The sequence below is a fragment of the Nymphalis io genome, chromosome 5, assembly GCF_905147045.1.
Source record: "Nymphalis io chromosome 5, ilAglIoxx1.1, whole genome shotgun sequence".
In the NCBI taxonomy this organism is placed as follows: domain Eukaryota; kingdom Metazoa; phylum Arthropoda; class Insecta; order Lepidoptera; family Nymphalidae; genus Nymphalis; species Nymphalis io.
In genome coordinates this window covers 4,410,961-4,429,511 of record NC_065892.1, presented here as the reverse complement: position 1 = coordinate 4,429,511, position 18,551 = coordinate 4,410,961, and the positions used below count along the sequence as shown (strand labels likewise).

General features: G+C 33.8%; 2 protein-coding genes across 2 annotated transcripts in view; one reads left to right on the top strand and one right to left on the bottom strand.

Moving 5' to 3' along the window:
- The first annotated feature begins 7,943 nt into the window (after nt 1-7,943).
- Nucleotides 7,944-18,551, top strand: part of LOC126768554 (elongation of very long chain fatty acids protein-like) — a 28,466-nt gene continuing 17,858 nt past the window's right edge. Inside the window, exon 1 of the mRNA XM_050486733.1 lies at nt 7,944-8,079. The gene's annotated coding sequence lies outside the window, so the exon portion shown is untranslated. The remainder of the gene's footprint in view (nt 8,080-18,551) is intronic.
- LOC126768552 (elongation of very long chain fatty acids protein 7-like) lies at nt 10,209-14,546 on the bottom strand. The gene is made up of 5 exons (XM_050486729.1): nt 14,369-14,546; nt 13,232-13,422; nt 12,523-12,597; nt 11,876-12,172; nt 10,209-10,441 (listed from the first exon to the last, which is right to left on the bottom strand). The coding sequence occupies exons 1-5, from the start codon at nt 14,430-14,432 to the stop codon at nt 10,226-10,228; spliced, it is 843 nt and encodes a 280-aa protein (XP_050342686.1). The 5' UTR covers nt 14,433-14,546; the 3' UTR covers nt 10,209-10,225.

The following is an 18,551-nucleotide window of genomic DNA, read 5'->3' as shown; positions in this document are numbered from 1 at the left end:
GCCACTTCACGAGTTTTTCACCATGCGTACGGTGGTAACAAGCCAGGCGGATGTTAGCATCCTACCACCAGGGATTAAATTCACGTTCGCTATCCACGGGGTCCTAGCTAAGATATTACCATATTATATTTAATTATCAATTTTTAAAAATACCAAGGATATAAGATTATAGAGTTAAATAATATCTTATACGATGTGAAATTTTTACTGCCCTTTAAGTAAGTCTCATATCTTCATATAGTTTTTCCTCAATTCAATATATTTTTTATTATTATACTCAGCACCTTTATTATTCAGCATATTAATTACAAAGATAAGCAATCATTTAAATTACAGCTGTTTATTTATTTAAATTTTTATAAGGTAAGACGTGTTTACAAATTGTAACAATTCTTATTCAAAGAAAGAAATCAAGGTTATCTGGCTGATACGACTTTTTGTAACGAAGGAAAATTAAACCTTAGCATATTAAAAATAATAGAAATCTACATAGGAATAACAAAGAAAAATTACATTAAAGTGATTTTATAGAATTTCTGTCAAACAAACATTTCAATCGACAAGTAAAATAAATTAATTGGTCAATTTTTTAAGTTCTGTATTTACATATTGTATAATGCTTGTCACAGTTTTGAGGTATCCAAAAAACGTTAATTTCTATTTCTTCTCTAAATAATATTTAAATATTTATTTGTTCTAAAAACTTATGAGAACTTGTTCAGTTTTGACCTCTGGTTTATAGACTCGGAACAGAAACGTACAAATGCAGCTTTATGTAAGCGTAGAGATGACAAACGCAGTGAACGGGCCACTCAAAGGTAGCACAGAGCAATGAAAAGAGAGATAAAACAAGTTACGAATTCATAAATATTTACATAACCTTGTGCTTGGCAGTGAAAGAAGGCATATTAAAAAAATTTGCATCAAAAACATCGTAGATCATGTTCCGCAAATTTGCATTGAAGTAGCGTGTTGGCTAATTTTATATATATATTTTTAAAAAGTCTATTTTTAACTAGCAATTTTATTTTCTACTCTCTACTTTTAAGCCCCGAGCCTAAGTGGTAGCTGAAAGTAATAATTTTTAATAGTTCATAATCCTTCCTACTTTTGCAAACTCGTTAAATAGTTAAATTAAGACATTTTAAATTATATACATTTTGTTAAATTGTTTTTGTTAATTTATAAATTCCAAACATTTCAACAATTTCTGTTGCAACTGGTAAGCGAGCATTACCCAAAGTTACTGAACACGAAAACTACATGAAATGTAAAAAATATCTTATATGAAATGTTTATAAATCTCTAAAATATCAAAAGAAAAAAATAAGTAATCATTTTTATTTGTTTTAATTTAATTTAACAGACACAAATTTTGTTAATTCTTATCAAGTTAATAACAAGATATGAATATTTTTCTAAATAATAGCTTATATTATATATGTTGCTTTTAGCCCTTCGCAAGTAAGATAATTTGTATTCAGTTCAAACTATACATTTGTATTGCTTAAAATAAACCACATTCGTACCATTCTATTTAACGATTCAACCGTTTACCTTAATCGCAATAAGTCACCCTGTGTTATCTTAAATAACAATTCACCCTGCAACGTACCGGTGTGATAATTTACGTAATTTCGTCTACCTAATTAATTCGCAACGCGCACTGAATTCATAGGAGATAACACTGCTTCAGTTAAAAGACATTTAAGCTAAGTTCAGGATACATTTAAATTACGATAAAGGATAACAAAGGACGGTGTTTTTATTTAATTGAGACTGTACTTATTCAAAGTTGAAAGGCGTGATAAAATAGTTATTTGGCTAATACGACTTTTAGGATATAAAAAGCAAAACGATGCCGATTATATTTGAATAAAAAAAGTTCTACAACCGAACTTTTTATTTAAAAACGGAAGACTACATCTTGTAAGAAGCGGTCATCAACACATATCGTCCGTTATTGGCACTGCAATAAATATTTAACATTCAGTACATCGCCAATGTACCATCAACTATACGAACTGAGATGAGATGTTATAAAATTTGCGACTATAAATAAAAGAGTATAATTGAGTATTTATTTACTAACAAATCCTCCAAACCTTCTCCTCATAAGGGAGAGGAGGACTTAGCCCAGCAGTGGGACAGAACCAGAATATCACTGTATCAAAACGGGCTTCTACATGCTTTACCACCTAATAAGTATATTATATAAACGAGTACATATAGTCAAAATGTAATTATATAACATAAAATTTAAATGAATTCTGTCGTTTAAATTCTCTGACTTGTACAGAGCTTAAATTTAGTTTCCAAGGGCGTACTCTACGGCTTACAATAAAATGTACAATTTTACGATTAATGAAATTGTGTTAGAGGTATGCAATAACGTAAAATTCAGAAGGACACTTGAAAATTTGTAATTTAAATAAAATAATCAAAATCGCAGCTACGAGTATATAGTGACTAAGGTTACGATCACACACCGGCCTGTTTTACCAGTAAGTTTTACCATATGTATATAGTTTTTTTTCGGCGATATCTTGTTCGAACACACGACAATATTTCTTAACCTCCTGATTGATCACTTAATGAGTACGGCAAGTCGGTAAGTAAAGTTGTGTGAATACTTAGTCAATTCATCCCATGGACAGCTTTTTCAGTATTCTATTAACACACTCGAAACTAATTACAAAATATTGCCTTGAATTGTTAGATATTCGTATTGTTAACATATTTAAGATACACGTAGCGTAAATGAAAATAACACGAATGAGATGCGAAGTTATAAACAAAATATCAGCGCTGTTTTTTAAAATGTATATGTGTATGCCTAGGTTATATCAGTTACGTGGATTTAAAAGTAATTTATATAACGTAGGCATAGATCATCGTTCCAGTACATGCAATATTCGCATTTTATACGAGTGTGAAACACATAGTGTACCAACGTTTATTAGTGATTTCCCACGAGGATCCAATGCCGGGCTACCAAATTGCTACACGTGTACCGAAAATATAGGGCTTAGGAGAAATGTTACCAACATTTCAAATACACATATATATACATAAAAATTCTGTCGAGCGAACAAATTCAACGAAACGAAATCCATCTTATAGTTACCAACATAATTCAAAGAAGTCATCAAGAAGGTACAACTTTGTGATGTTAAGATTATAAAATGAGTGAATATTGTATTATAAGCATATTGGCTTCTTATTTAATAAAATAAAATATTCATTTATGACATATATTTCAGCAATATAACGATCCCACCAAAAACATTTTCATGTAAAATGTAGTCAAAACATACATATTACTTGCACTATAAAAAAGTTATCAGATCTTATGGTGAGCCAAGGACTAGCTCTACACACCCTAACCTGACACTCTCTAACCCTCATCATAGAGTATAGAGATCTGCGTGAATCCTAGTCTTAAGTTCTCTACAAACTTTAAACCTTATTCAAAATGTGTAGCTTGGCCATTTCGTTACTCAAGAATCTATTGGCACAAAACTACTACCTAGTTAGTGAATTACAATATAACAATATATCAAATATTTGGTGGTCTTAAAAATTATATTTTGTTTTATTTTAGAAGTCTTACGTTGCATCCAAGCATGCCATAATATGTGAATGCACCTTTACTCATTAATCCGATTTCTTAGACAATCACAGTCGAATGTATTGTAGTTTTGAATCAAAAGAATAAACAAATTAAATGATTCAAGTGTAGTGTCACATGAACAATCGTCACAATATATTAAGTATATCATAAAGCTAACGCAATAATATATAATGTAATAATGGTAGGTAAAATGACAAGAGCTTGTATAAAAAATGATATATTGCATACCAAAAGAAAATATGCTATAGGTGTCCACGTTTTATATATCTAAGATAAATAGATGTTTAAATATATATGATATTAACATGGATACATATTTAAATATTGAAGCTATTTAAAACTTATTAAAACCATAAATGACGATATAAAAGTTTTAATAAAATTGTAAAATTTATAGCATACATTATACCCGAAATCGTATATGCATTCATACGCCAGTAATTATATGAAAGAGTAAATGTTTAATTACATCAATAGGCCAACATTTACTTTTAATAACATGAATATATTAAGCTAGTTTTTGCTTGCGGTTTCAGCCGCGAGTACCAGGGAGGGTGTAGGTTTTAGGTTTAAAAAGTAGCGTATGTTTTTCCTTGGTTCAAGCTTGCTTCATATTAAATTTTATCAGAGACATATAGACAGAGTTACTTTTGAATTGGGAAAATTAAGGCTTAACTTCATGACTTTAAAAAAACAATCGCGGTATAAACACCGCGAAACAAATTTTTTATATTGTTGGAATAAAGTCTACCGAATATGAAATATTAAAATGCACAAGTCTGTGTTTTGGTATATTCCCTAATCCCCATTCTCATAGTTTCAGGGAACGACAATACGACACACACTGAGATAGATCATGGTAAGTTTGTATACGTTACCAAATTCTCAACTATGGGCTGTTATCGAGAAATTCTTAATGGAAAAGATATAATGTTGACTGCAGTTGTATATACTGGCCATAAAACGTAATTATACTCGCTACTAAACATCAAAATCCCATCTAGATATATTAAAACATTCATTTTTGATAATAACTTTAAATTACTCTCTCATCGTTACAGTAAAAAATACCTCAGTCAACCCACATAAAAGGCAACATTAGCCATACCGTTATTAGTCGCAGTTGTTAGAAGTTAAATATGACAGTTAAACATGACAATAATGCACGTCACGGAGTAAATATTTGAAAAAGCCCCGACACAGTGCGAACAAAAGCAAAGCCATATTACGGGACATTTATTGGTGGCAGAGCTTTGTTCAAGCTCGTCTGGGTAGGTACCACCCACTCATCAGATATTCTACCGCAAAACAGCAGTATTTGGTATTGTTGTGTTCCGGTTTGAATGGTGAGTGAGCCAGTGTAATTGAAAAAAACGATATCTAATTAATTATAAATTTTAGTTAATGATTTTGTCAATGATAACAGAGTGTTAATATCAAAGATCAGGGCAGCATCGGACACCACCAGAGTTCAGGTACAGAACCTTCTATTTTACGTGTTTTTTGAAACATGGTAGCCGAACACTGCCAACTTAATCAACAAAATCCAGGTTGCTGCTACTTCCTTTGACAGAAAACAAAACACCGAATAACATTTCATTATTTTGGCCCCGGATTTGAGCCGAACATCTCGGGATCAGGTAATTAGCAGGTCACTAGACCAACGAGACAGTTATAATGATTTATTATCTACTGAAACAAGTCGGTACTGGTATAAATACTATTAACTATATTTTCCCCAATTTATTCATTATTTGACACACAGAACAAACAGTTAAGGATACAATAACAATAACAATAACAATATAATAATGCTATTATACAAATACAATACATCGATATAAACTTAGTCGATTATTAAAATATGTGTGTTCATCTTATGTGATGTTCATAACAATTTTGAAGCCTTCTATTTAACTATTGCATAAAATAACATAATATGTTTTAACAATATTTACATATTTTGAAAAATATTCATAAACAGCCACTACACAACGTTTTATGTAAGGTTTTATTAATTTTACTCTAAAATTTATTTATTCCCAAGAAATTCCATTCATAAAAAATTCTTCCAGAAATCGTCTATTTCGATGTTACATATCTACTGGAATTATCACCCACTTTTTTTTTATTTTCATAGTTTAATAGTTAACGGAATTTATTGGAATGCGTTTTTAATTATTTTTTTAAGCAATTATATTGAACTTGCCGACGCTGAAGGCGCCGGAATACCCACTAAAAAACCAGCGGTACCCACACCATCTTTTCGGGGGACGCCCCGGGATCGCTTACGCATACTACCGTGACGTCCCGACGGTAGGCCCGCCTCTGCAGGCCTCCAAATTCTAAGGGGTTCTCGGGTTACAGACACCTAGCCCCGGCAACATTTACGGCGGGAGGAGAAAATTTGCATAGCGCCGACGTCTTCTACCCGGACTTCTTCGGCAAAGCGGGTCAGTGGAAGCACTGTTCTCACGCTCCCGCTCCGCGGCCACCTTCTGCGACACGACATTTTCGCAGAAAGAGACCATCTCCTTCAAGCACCTCTCACTACCGATCATGGCGTTTATCACGCTCAGCAGCGAAAGGTCTCCGCCTAAAATGGCCGCCAGGGAATGGTGTTGAGGCCCCCATACAGCACACTCAATCAGGGTGTGACGCGCCGTGTTCGAAGGCGCGCCGCACTCGTGGCAGGAGGGAGCTCCAGCCCCGCTATCCGGTGCAGATACCTACCGAAGCAACTGTGCCCGGTAAGTACCTGCATCAGCCTGAATGTGAATGTGCCGTGACTCCGTTCCACCCAGCGACTCAAGTGGGGGCGGACCGCCTCCACTGTCGCCAGGCCTGCCGAGGGGGACCCCAGGTCCTCCTCCCACCTGCGAATCAAGGCTCGCTGGGCTAGAGCCCTGACTCGCTCTACCTCCGCCAACCCTGGATGGTCGCTGCTCGACCTCGCTTCCACCCAGAACCGGTACACTTCCGCAAGCACCTCTGCCTGGAGTTCAAAAGGCGGATCGCTCACGAGAAGTGTCGCTGCCGTCCATGACATTTTACGGTAACCACGTATCGCTCTCACCGCTATGACTCTCTGTGGTCTCCGAAGAAGAGCCTTGTTACGAGCAGTGAGAGCGTCCAGCCAGATGGGTGCACTGTAAAGCGCCATGGAACGCACCACACCAGCGTATAATCGCCGGCAAGGTGTGTCCGCCCCCTCCTACATTGGGTAGAAGGCGGCCCAAGGCGGCAGCGGCGTTGATGAGCTTCGGGCTGAGTTGGACAAAATGCTGCCCGAAACTCCATTTTCCATCCATAATCAGGCCCAGATACCTCATCTGGGCCTGCACCTTAATCACCGTCTCCTGGACGTTGATAGAAGCTCGTCGAGGGGGACCTCGACGTGGACCGTGGAATAGAAGGGCCTCCGTTTTTGTTACAGAGACCCTCAAGCCCAGCATCCTGATCCGATCCATCGTGAGTGACACTCCGACCTCAGCCAGGCGGGCCGCCTCCTGAAAGGTAAGTCCCGTCGCCGTAATGAGGGTGTCGTCCGCGTAGCACAGCACCCCCATCCCGGGAAGAACGGCTGCCGCAGGAGCCAGTCAAAGCCAACGCTCCACAGGATTGGGCCGAGAACCGCGAAGGCGTTCGCCACGTCCAGCCAGGACCACGTCCCCTCGGGCCACCACCTCCTTGGTCCGGGTCTTCAGGGTGTTCAGGGCGTCAATAGTTGATCGACCCGCCCTGAACCCGAACTGAGCCTCTGAAAGAACCGGTCCCACCTCCTCGAGGTGCTTAACAAGACGGGCAGCGACAATCTTCTCGAAGAGTTTGCCCGTCTCATTCAGCAGCACAATTGGTCTGTATGCCGAGGAAGAGCTTATTTGGCGCCCCTCCTTCGGCAACATGACTGACTTTCCTTCCTTATAATGTTTCAACCTAATCGGATGATTGGTTTATACATTGTGCAAAATGCTTAAGAATACAGCCTCCTTGATGTGATCCAACCATGTATAAAACCGGCGGCAGAAATAGATAAAAATTTACACAGATATTAATCTTTTACTTTGTGTAAACCATGTATATATTACATTTCGCTAAGCGCTATCTAGGTTTTATTTTGTGAACTATTTTTCAGCATCCCATTTTTCCCGCAATGAACCTTACGATCATTTTAATGCGGAAAATCGCCACTAGATGTCATTATATTGTTATAAATCCACCCAAGTAACCTAGTACACTTTGTAGAATTATGTAAATGAAAATGGTCAATATTATTGTGAACATTTTGAGAGTAGCATGAGATATTATTTTCCAAAAGTGTGTGCGTAAGCATAAATGCACTCTCTAATCTATGTTACTTTCATAGATTGTAAAAGCAATATCGGCAACTGTAGTTTTTTTATCGTTATCTGTGTGCTCAGCTGTGTACAGAATAAAATATCAAGGTAAGCTATTTACTCTTTTGTTATTGTAACTATGTGTGTGTAATTCGCCTGTACTTCATATAGATTTTATTTTATATTATTAACAGTTCCTTTATTAGAGGTTTGATAATAATTATAGTTATGTAGTCTATCCGAAACAACAACAGAATTCACATCCTAAATGGACGGCTTCGCCAAAAATCAATACGTGTATCGGGTACACATATAATTCATATTATATAAACGGTTATATAAATTCAGATGAATTGAGAATATTCGTTTTTTAAATTAGTTAAAAAATAATTCTATTTGTTGTCGTACTTATTTTTTGATAATTACGTAATTTGTGTAAAATTAATAAGCTAATTTTTAAATTATGAATATAAAGCATCTTTCCTTATTTTTTGCTCTTCCTGTGCATTATGCTGATTCGATGTTACTTTTTAACGAAAAACTTTTACTCACTCAAAATAAATAATATAATAATAGAAAAAAAAAGTTGAGAAAATTCGTTTGTATTCGATTGAATTCGTTATTATTTTGTAGAATACATATATTATAATAACTTTAAATACGAATAAATATTTATTTATTTTTATTGTAAAATCATTGTGTCGACTATTTACGTAATTATACAATCTAATTTAAATACAATTATAGTGTTTTTGAAAGAATTTGTTTTAAAATAAACATTTTCATTTATTAAATGTAAAATTATTTAATTATAATAAATATTTTAATTCCACCGCACTGCTTCAATATACACATACATACTTGTTGGTAAACCTAGATGGTACCTATCCAGATAGCCCAGGGTTAGCCCCTGCTAGCTTGTAAAACTTAACCGACGATCGCGGCTTCAAGCCTGCAAAACCACTGAAATTTTATTTGCTTAAAATTGTTTATGATTCAATCCGTGCTCAACGTAGACGTAAAATATCGTGAGGAAACCTTCATGTGTCATGGTAATCTTTATATCCACCAGCCCACAATATAAGTGTGTGGTGATATAGCTTATTCCAAGCTTCTTCAAAAAGCATAGATTTACTGTTACTTTATATATATAAACTTCACTTTTAATTACATACAATAAATAATACTAATTTTTCTGTAGTATCGTGATTATGATTTTATTAGCTAAGAGGTTTGTCTGCATGCTCAAAATATTATTAAATATTTATATTACATATCCATCTAAACGGCATAATCTTCGGAAAGACAAGAACAGATCATAATAAAATAATACAGATCTATAACGTAATCCGTGACTTGATTTGAACCCTTAAATGCTCTGAAAATACTTAATGCAGAGGTTCCTATTATTCGGGTATTTTCTTTAACTAAACGATGGTAATTTTTACTTTGTCTTTCAATAAATAAGGGGGTAATGATTCAATGTAATTCGAATTAGAAATAAATAATTTGCAAACAAATGCACTTTAATAAAATTGCAAATCATTATTCTTTCTCATATATTAGAGTCGAGAAACTATTTCTCTTCATTGATCAAAATCAAAATATTCTTTATTCATGTGTATATTAACACAAACAGACAACATAACGTTTGTCAAGCGGGTGAAACTGTAAAGCGCTGTTACTTATATAATAATATTTAACCTTTAAATAGCTATAAGTACTTACTATATTTTGTGTTCAAATTATGAAGAAGGTGAGGTTCGACAGATGAGTGAACCAGTTAACTACAGACACAAAGGACATAAAATCTTAGTTCCAAGTTCTCCAAAACTCACTGCAGCTTTTTATATTAGTTGTATCTTTATTTATTTAGTAGTTCAGATGGCTTAAAAAAATCTCCTCATTTATTAGAATAGTATTGTCGCATCACAGTATAAATAATTCGAAATGTAGATGCTACAGAGAAAACTGGTAACAAAATTAGTTACTATTGTTCTCAATTTCAAAACATCATTATGTTTTTCTAGGAGATAAGAAGCACCCAAACAACCCAATTGATTATTTGAACAACCCAGTTGATTTTTTTACCACTAATAATGATTGACCCCCGAATTAGCCTACCTCAGATAAATGTATTAAGCCACGGTAATATTCACTTATCATTTTTAAGCTATTAAAGAAAACCAACATAAATCTTCTTTATAAGACAATCCAATTAAATAATATAAAGTACGTAGTTTTAACAATAATTTTATTTAATCTTTTCAATGTAGTAGCGATTTACATCTGACTCGACCTTAGATTTAGCGTCCTTCGGATTTGAATACGAGTTAATGTAAAATTTACCGAATAAATAAATAAATAACGAAGCGTTTATGTATATCATTATCATTAATGTGTAAGATGGTGGACATCCTGGATAGATAGCACTAGCTGCTGCCTGAAGTAACATCAGCACAAACTGAACCTGGAAAAAAATTATGAATATAAAAATTCAGTTTTTATAATTTTGTTTAGCTATAATACAAAAAATAATCACGAACATAAAATAAATAAAATAGAAAACAAATAACAAAAATAAATATTTTTAAGGAAAAGTTATGTCTTTACGGTGTCAAATTTAATGAATTCGTATTTTTCAAATCGTATAAGCTACGAAAAACACAGAATTTCATTCATATATCTTATCATTTCAAAGGCTGAGTGTTTTGCTACACTAGCCTCTCAACATACTTTACTGTGGCTGTAAGCATTGTGGAAAATTAGAAAACCATGTGCAAAGAGCACCGTTAGTTGGAAGGTAAATAAATGTTAATCAGCTGGATATCGGACTGAGGTAGTGCCAATTTTTTTAAGTGTGACCTGAACAAAAGACAAGCGTTTCTATTCACTGCCAAATAGAATCCTTTTTTTTCTTACTGTAGAAACATTCAGAAAAGTACCCGCGTCCCATTGGGGTGGAACAGGGTTGTGTGGGTTTCTTACCCACTAAAACAACTGCGCCCTCAGTAACGATCGGAAAGGCTGCGGGATCGTGTTGATATAACATATCCGTGGCCTCTCCCGTGCCGTGCTTCGCTCGTGGCTGGGCGGAGCTTTCCTCAAGGGGCGAATTTAATCTCGCACTCCTTAGGTTGCTTATTGATTAAAATGATCAAAACCAGCGGTAACCTTTCCGTCTTAACGAAGAGTGCAACGGGATCGCTTGTACATGCTACCGTGACGCTCTGACGGACGGCCCGCCTATGCGGGCCTCCATTCTCTAGGGGGATTACCATCCCAGGTCTCCTCCCATTGCTTGCTTGGCTAGAACCCTGTTCCACCCAACTTCCGCCAACCCTGGACGGTTGCTACGGTATCTCGCTTCAGCCCGGAAGTTCGCACCTCCACCTGGAGTTTCTAAGACGGATCGCCTGCGAGGAGTGTCGCCGCTGTCCAAGCACCGTACGATACCCTCTTTCGCCCTCACCGCTCTGATCCTCTGCGGCTTCCACAGGAGGGCCCGTTTGTGTGCGGTGAACGCATCGGCCAATATCGGGTTACCATGCAATGCCATCGACCATATACTAGCATCAAGGTGGCATAGTTATCCCGGTCCTCTAACGTTGGATTCGATTGGAGACGGCCCAATTCGGGTTGAGTTGTACGAAGTGCTGCTTGAAGCTCCATCGGCCGTCCAGAATTAGGCCCAGATACTTCATCTGGACTTGCACCTTGATCACCGTCCCGTGGATGGTGATACTCGCCCCTCGAGGGAGCCCTCTCCGTGGACCGTATAAGAGGAGGATGAAATGGTATATTCTCCATTCTTCCTTCCAATTATAAGTAAATAAAACCAGCATCCTTAAAAACAATCTCCTTGAATAAAGAAAATTATAGTGAATTAATATTTGTCACTTACTAATTGCAAAGAAGTTATATATTTCTTCCACCATAATTTCTTCGCCAGTTCAGGAATAGTGGACAGCCCATAATAGGTGTACATGATGACGTGGACGTAGGAATTTATAGTGCCCAAAAATACAGTGCTATAAGATGGTTCGTATTTGAGATTGAACCAAGTGCACCACATTACAGTTAAATGATGGTAGACGTGGAGAAACGTAACTTGGTTGTCTTTCTTGCGTAGAACGAAGAATACTGTATCTAGGAGTTCAGTGATTTTTGCAAAAAAATAACTGTATGTTTTTGAAGTGATCTGGAAAAAAAATGACGAGAAATATTCAACATACATCTATATCCTAATAAAACGTAATACTATAGCATAAATCCATATAAAATTTATCGATAGATTTCAAGAACTCTTTATAGTACGTTGCATCAAAAAAATGTGATTTATTTCCTAAATATTGTTAATAAAAATATACAGTTTAATTTATTATTTGTTAAAATTCTGTAAATTTTAGATATTTAGTTATTTTATTAATCATTTTTCAGATTTATGATGCTTTTAAATATGTATATTTTTTATTGTTATTTTAAAACACCATCAACAATCATTCGTCCAACGTTCATTTGTTATTGTGTTATACCAGTACCATTACTTACAATATAACGACTTTCTGGGGTTTCCATTAAACATGATTTTCCTAATAAGCCATTTTGCCATATAAGTTGTGTGCCCTGAAAATTATATTATTATTTTTTCATTGTTATTTTATATTGATTTAAATGTGTCACGTGACTCGAAAATACAGTTATTATACAATCCGAACGCGAGAATGGGACGGCACTTTGTCAAAGTATACCGAAAATGACAGCTTTCGAGAGAAGAAGTATTAGAAAAGAATTACTGAACAATAATTATCCAATTCTGGCAAAGCTAAAAGGTTACTAAGATATTTACAGAATTTATATAAGCGTTTGTCTGTATTTATAGGCAACTGCAGGAAATATTTCGTATTAAAGACTTAAAAAGTTAACTCTCTTTTTACTCATTATTCTAATCTTATAATGATCTTATCACTACAATAATTGTACCAGCATAAATATAAGCAAAAAAATAAGGCAGTAAATAGCAAATCATTATCAAGAACCCACTCCCACTAACAAGTAAAAACCTCTAGCGAGTGATCGACGTGTGTTTGCCGATTTTATCGCCACCGGGTGGACCGCGAGTGTCTCAGTACCAAAAGGTCGCATCCCATTCTGATCGCACGCGGATTTACGCAGATAAAAATACACTTTATAATCAACAAGCGAAAAATGTAAATAAATATTCTAAAAAACAATAAATAATAAAACGAATAATACTTACATTATAGCACAAATATAAAGCATAGGCAACTTGTATGGCATTGTAAGTAATAAGAATATTACTTAAAGCGAATGGTGGCCGGTTTTTCATAAACTTTGGACCAATTTTGATTACGAACAATAGATACGCAATAGTTATTATAATTAAAGGGAACGGCGTATTCATAAACATCCATTGATTCACATAATTTACTGAAAACAAATATGACTTGTACTTTGTTAATATTGTGAATACCTAATTGTGAAGTGTGCGGCGAGAGTGGTTGATGTATTAGCTGCCTCATCGGATCATTCTTCGAACAGTTCACAAATATCCAAAGGCACAATTGTATCCTGTCTTATTTAACAAATTCAAGATACTGTTATTTTATAACGTAGCGAATATCGATTGCAAATGGGCCACCTGATAGTAAGCAGTCACAACCGCACTATTAATTATCACTTATATCGCCAAAGTGCCACCAACCTTTAGATCTTATGTCCCTCGTGTCTGTACACTGGCTCAATCACCCTTCAAACCAGAACACAACAATTAAATATATTAAGTATTATTGCTTAGTTGTAGAATCTGCGATGAATAGGTGGAACCTACCCTTACTGGCTTGCACAAAGCTCTGCCGCGAAGTAATTAATAATAATTGTTATTAATATTGACCAATCAAATAAAATTTTAATTGCCATTTCCCGAACTAATAATCCTTACTTCTATTACCAGTTGTGTGGAAAATTGTTCACATTTTTGTGTCCAAAAAACAAGATCTTCAAAACCAATTTGTTTTGTATTATTTCATTTTCAACGCTTGAGTTGACATATACATATATAGACATGTTTGAAATCTCGTTAATGGACTTCTAGATGTGAAGTTCTAAATCATTATTAAAGGTCAAAATCGAAAAACATTGTAAACAAAAGTAGTATTGGAGTGTAATGGAATTGACTATATATATAGTAAGCAAATATTTTTGACGATTAAGAATTAGACCTATCTTGTTTTCATCTTGAGAGCTAAATTAATAGTACATGACGAAACTATCATGAACTATTATATTATAACAGTTGTAGTATTTTGAAAAATATTTAAGTTTCAATTTCTATTCTATTAAACATTAATAAATTAAGATTATTATTATTACTTACGTTCACCGTTGTACTTCCACAAATTTTCGATTGTATTGTTGTCTTTTGTCAAATTTTCATCCATTTTAATAGGTTTTATAAATATTTTTATACGTATGAAGTTTTACTTAAGAATAATGGACAATGAAGTTTTATTTAAGAATAAGTACTAAAAGGTTTAACGGCTGTTTGTTGAATGCCTTATATTTGTTAAATAATCCACCTGCTTAATATTTATATATTATGATTAATTAACAAACACGAGCGCGATACATGTATTGTTTATATCATTATGAATAATTGCTTTTGATTGAAAGCGATTATATTTTGATACGACATTTTTTCATGCAAAATATTTTATTATTGGAATCAATTGATTGTTTTGCATGTATAAACGAGGATGACTTGGAAAAAATTTAAATCTACTTTAATGCAAAAACATTCTTCTAAATATCATAATATTGCTATAAAATAATATATCATAATATTAAATTTAATAAGTAATTTATAATCTATTAAGACTTATTACAACTTACCATAAATAACAAATATATATAATAACAGTAATTTCACAAATAGATAACTGATAATTATTAATAAATTTTGAAATAATAAAATACCTGCATCACAGCTATGCTGTAGAAGAAAATGTAACATGACGCGGGACTTACACGAGTAGATTCCTGATTAACGGTTAGGCCGCACTGCAAAAATCGACCATGTATAAGTATAGTAAATTAAGCTGCAGAAGACTAATATAACAAATCCCTGCATACGTCTCGACTTTGGTCGTGGAGTGGCCATATGCGGTCTTAAGTCGTCCCCTGATATTAATAAGTCGCAGGTGTTCACCAGACCTACACTGCTAAACATTTTCTTCGAAAATTTAACTTCTCAGAAAATTTTATTTTATTAAACTATTCTTTGTGAGATGATTTGATAAGCGACTAGACGCACGGCGAAAATTGACCCATGTAAATCAATTTTACTTATGTGCGAAATTTTATTGTTATTTATTTTACATAATGCTATTATCCAATATAATATTATCGCATACCATATGCGTTTTGTCGCCGGTGATTAAAATTGACAGTACACAAAAAAAAAAACACATAAGATATTTTTTCTTCAACAGCAAAAATCAATAATATTTCTACATACCTATTTATGTGTCAATAATAATCTGTTTTAAATATTTAATAAAAGATAGCCAAATAGACAGAGTTTATATGTACTTAATTATATATCATATAACATAATCGACATAAGTAAATTACGTATTAATATTTATAAATATTAATTTAATTAAATGGCAATTAATAATTTTCAATATGCCTTTCAGAGAAAATGAATAAAATACCGAGTAAAAGATTGGGGCCCTCGCAAGAATCGAATTACTACGTTTCATGTTTCTTACATTACGGGAATATCCATGAATATGGATAATCCTCTTATTGTATCACAATTGTATCACGATGTATATCCCGCAGAATTCTCACATATCATCAGCAATGTACAGTTATTATATACGAGACTGCAGCTCATATACAATTTCATTAACAGTATACTCAGAATGGATTATAATTTGTGACAGAATGTGGCTTAAAAATTCCTTGAAGAATTTAATTGATCAAAATATAGTTTGTAAGTATACTTTTCCTTCGAATATATACGAAAATCCCATTGCCGCTTGTTCTACTTGTTAGTTCAGATTCAATATATACCTAACATGACTGTAAACAATTAATAAATTTAGTATTTTAATGATTATCCAGACATTCCTAATAATTTGCTAAACTTAAAATATTATCGTAAATAAGACGCCTGAAATTTATTTTGAGCAAAAATATCGGTCATGAAAGATTGCTGTAATGAAAATGAAAATTATTTTATAAAATTTGCGGTAAGTAATTTGTATTGTATTGTATTATATTTGTTTTGTGAAAGTTTTTATGTACGGTTAATGATATAACCTCAATTCTACAAACATACAACAACACTCATTTCTATAAATATCATTTTATATCTTTTTTTTTGTTATTGGTATTGTTGAAAGTCGTAAAACTGAAACTGCAGCTTAAAAATGCAAACTTAAAAAAATAATTTTATAAATTAAAATATATTCTAAAAATAACTTAGCAGTGATTTAATTTGACTGTTTTACTATAAGCTATTAGTCGCTAATAATGCTAAGGTCGTTTTGAATCGATTGGAAGGCAAGGAAAAGTCGTGGTTGCACCACTGGAATTATAAAAGGACGGTTTTGTGTGATAGTACAAAAAACTTAGAGAATTTGAATTATTTTATGTATATAACATATAATTTACTATTTCATATTTAATTTTGAATAAATAATTAACTTATATCCTTATTTAACAAATTTACATTAAAAAAATAATAAAAATAACATAAAATACCTATACAAATTAGAGAGAGAGAGAGAGAGTTGAATAAAGGAGTACTGCGCCTTTTTGGTGTGACAAAAATACAGTAATATAATCTATAAAAATCTACAATTAAAAACAGTTTTGAGTTGATAAAATATTGCAAAGAACTTCCGTTCCTGAAGGGGAAATAGCCACCGATCTACCCGACCGCACAATTTTTTTATTGTGTTCAATCTGTATTGCGTGTTACTAAAATGGGCGAAATATAAACACCATCATATATCTGGAATGGTGGTTCCTACGAAAAAAATGTATGTGTATGATTTATTTTTTGTACATGATTGCATCATCTACAAATTTATATAATCTACTTTTATGATTACGCACGGCTTACGAGAAAAAAGAAAAAAAGTTGAAGATCTGCTTCAAAATTAAGTTGCAAGATTTCACCCACACAAACATACATTACAAATTAAATAAAAGCTTGTAAAAAACAAATATTTTTGACCTCTAACTCTGAAAATATTTATATATATAGGATCGATGATAATTTTTGATATTTTATTTATGAGGTCAGGTCCCCCAGACCGATTTCGACCACGACGGCCAATCTCAAGAGAGATTAGCCAACTGCGCAGGTCAAATTATAGTGTACAAGTATGTGCGCAGACACAGATGCTCTCTCTAATTTCTAACTCTCATTAGCCGATGGGACGAGAATACGACTAAAAAGAGTTCAGGCGCAGAACCAACGGCTTTCCGTGCTATCCGAGGCGTGGGAGAATACTACCAACTTCCGACATTTCCGATTGACCGAATTTTCGACAGATAAATCCGATAGCTTTTTATTGGCCTGACTTGGGATCTCCGGGCAGTCATTTTATTTATAATAGTATACTGAAAAGATGTACCACTTTTCAGCCCTATAATTATAAGCTTACCATTTTTACTATTTTTATCTACTTACTTACTTACATATACTTATTTCTTTCTTATATACTTCTTTCAACCGATGTAATCAATGATTGCATAATAACGTAATATCATTTTCACCTTGTTTGCGTGCAATATTAATAGTATTTGTGTTCGCCCGAAAACAGGAAATATGGCAGAGGTTGAATAAATTCAACTATCGGTAACCTTTTTCACAAATACATAATAAATTTTATTTTATAATCAAAATTTCCTATTTTATACGTTGAACGTTCCGTACGTCTGAATAAAAAAAACAGAATCCCGCTTGGATTTATTCATTTTTTGAATTTTGAGCGTCTATCGGGGGATTAGGTCGAGTAGATAGCAGGTGCTATGCAAAGAGTCAGTCTTTAAGATAACAATGCTTATTTAATCCATTACTGTTATGTCTGATGCAAGCTTGCAGGTTTCATCAACTAGGTTATTTTACTGTTAATGACAAAGTGCATAAAAAAATGTGTATTTAAATTTTAGACAGTCATAGCCGGATTAACTATGTTGGGGCTCCTAGGCAATACACGTCTCAGGCCTCTTTACGTTTTTGTATCTTCCTAAAATATATTTTTTATATCACATGGCTATTTAATTAATAATATGAGGTTTTAATAGTATACTAGAATATAAGCCTAGGCTTCGAGCCGATGTGAGGCCCCTAGGCGGTTGCCTATGTTATCATCACAAAGAACTTCAGAGATAGCTTCGGGGTAAGTGATAAAACTGTATTAATCTACTTGAAGCAAATCGGGAAAGTAAAAAAACTTGAACGATGGGTACCTCATGAATTGAGTAAATCGAACTTGCAAACACGCGTCGACTGCTGTGTTACTTTGCTTAACCGACAC

What these genes read in the sequence shown, in the direction of transcription:
- LOC126768552 (XM_050486729.1), bottom strand. Translation starts at nt 14,432, where the DNA reads ATGGATGAAAATTTGACAAAAGACAACAATACAATCGAAAATTTGTGG. An exon ending in GTGGAAGTACAACGGTGAAC is followed by an intron (nt 13,423 to 14,368) that starts GTAAGTAATAAT and finishes ATTTGTTTTCAG; the next exon opens with TAAATTATGTGAATCAATGG. An exon ending in CCCCAGAAAGTCGTTATATT is followed by an intron (nt 12,173 to 12,522) that starts GTAAGTAATGGT and finishes TTTTTTTTCCAG; the next exon opens with ATCACTTCAAAAACATACAG.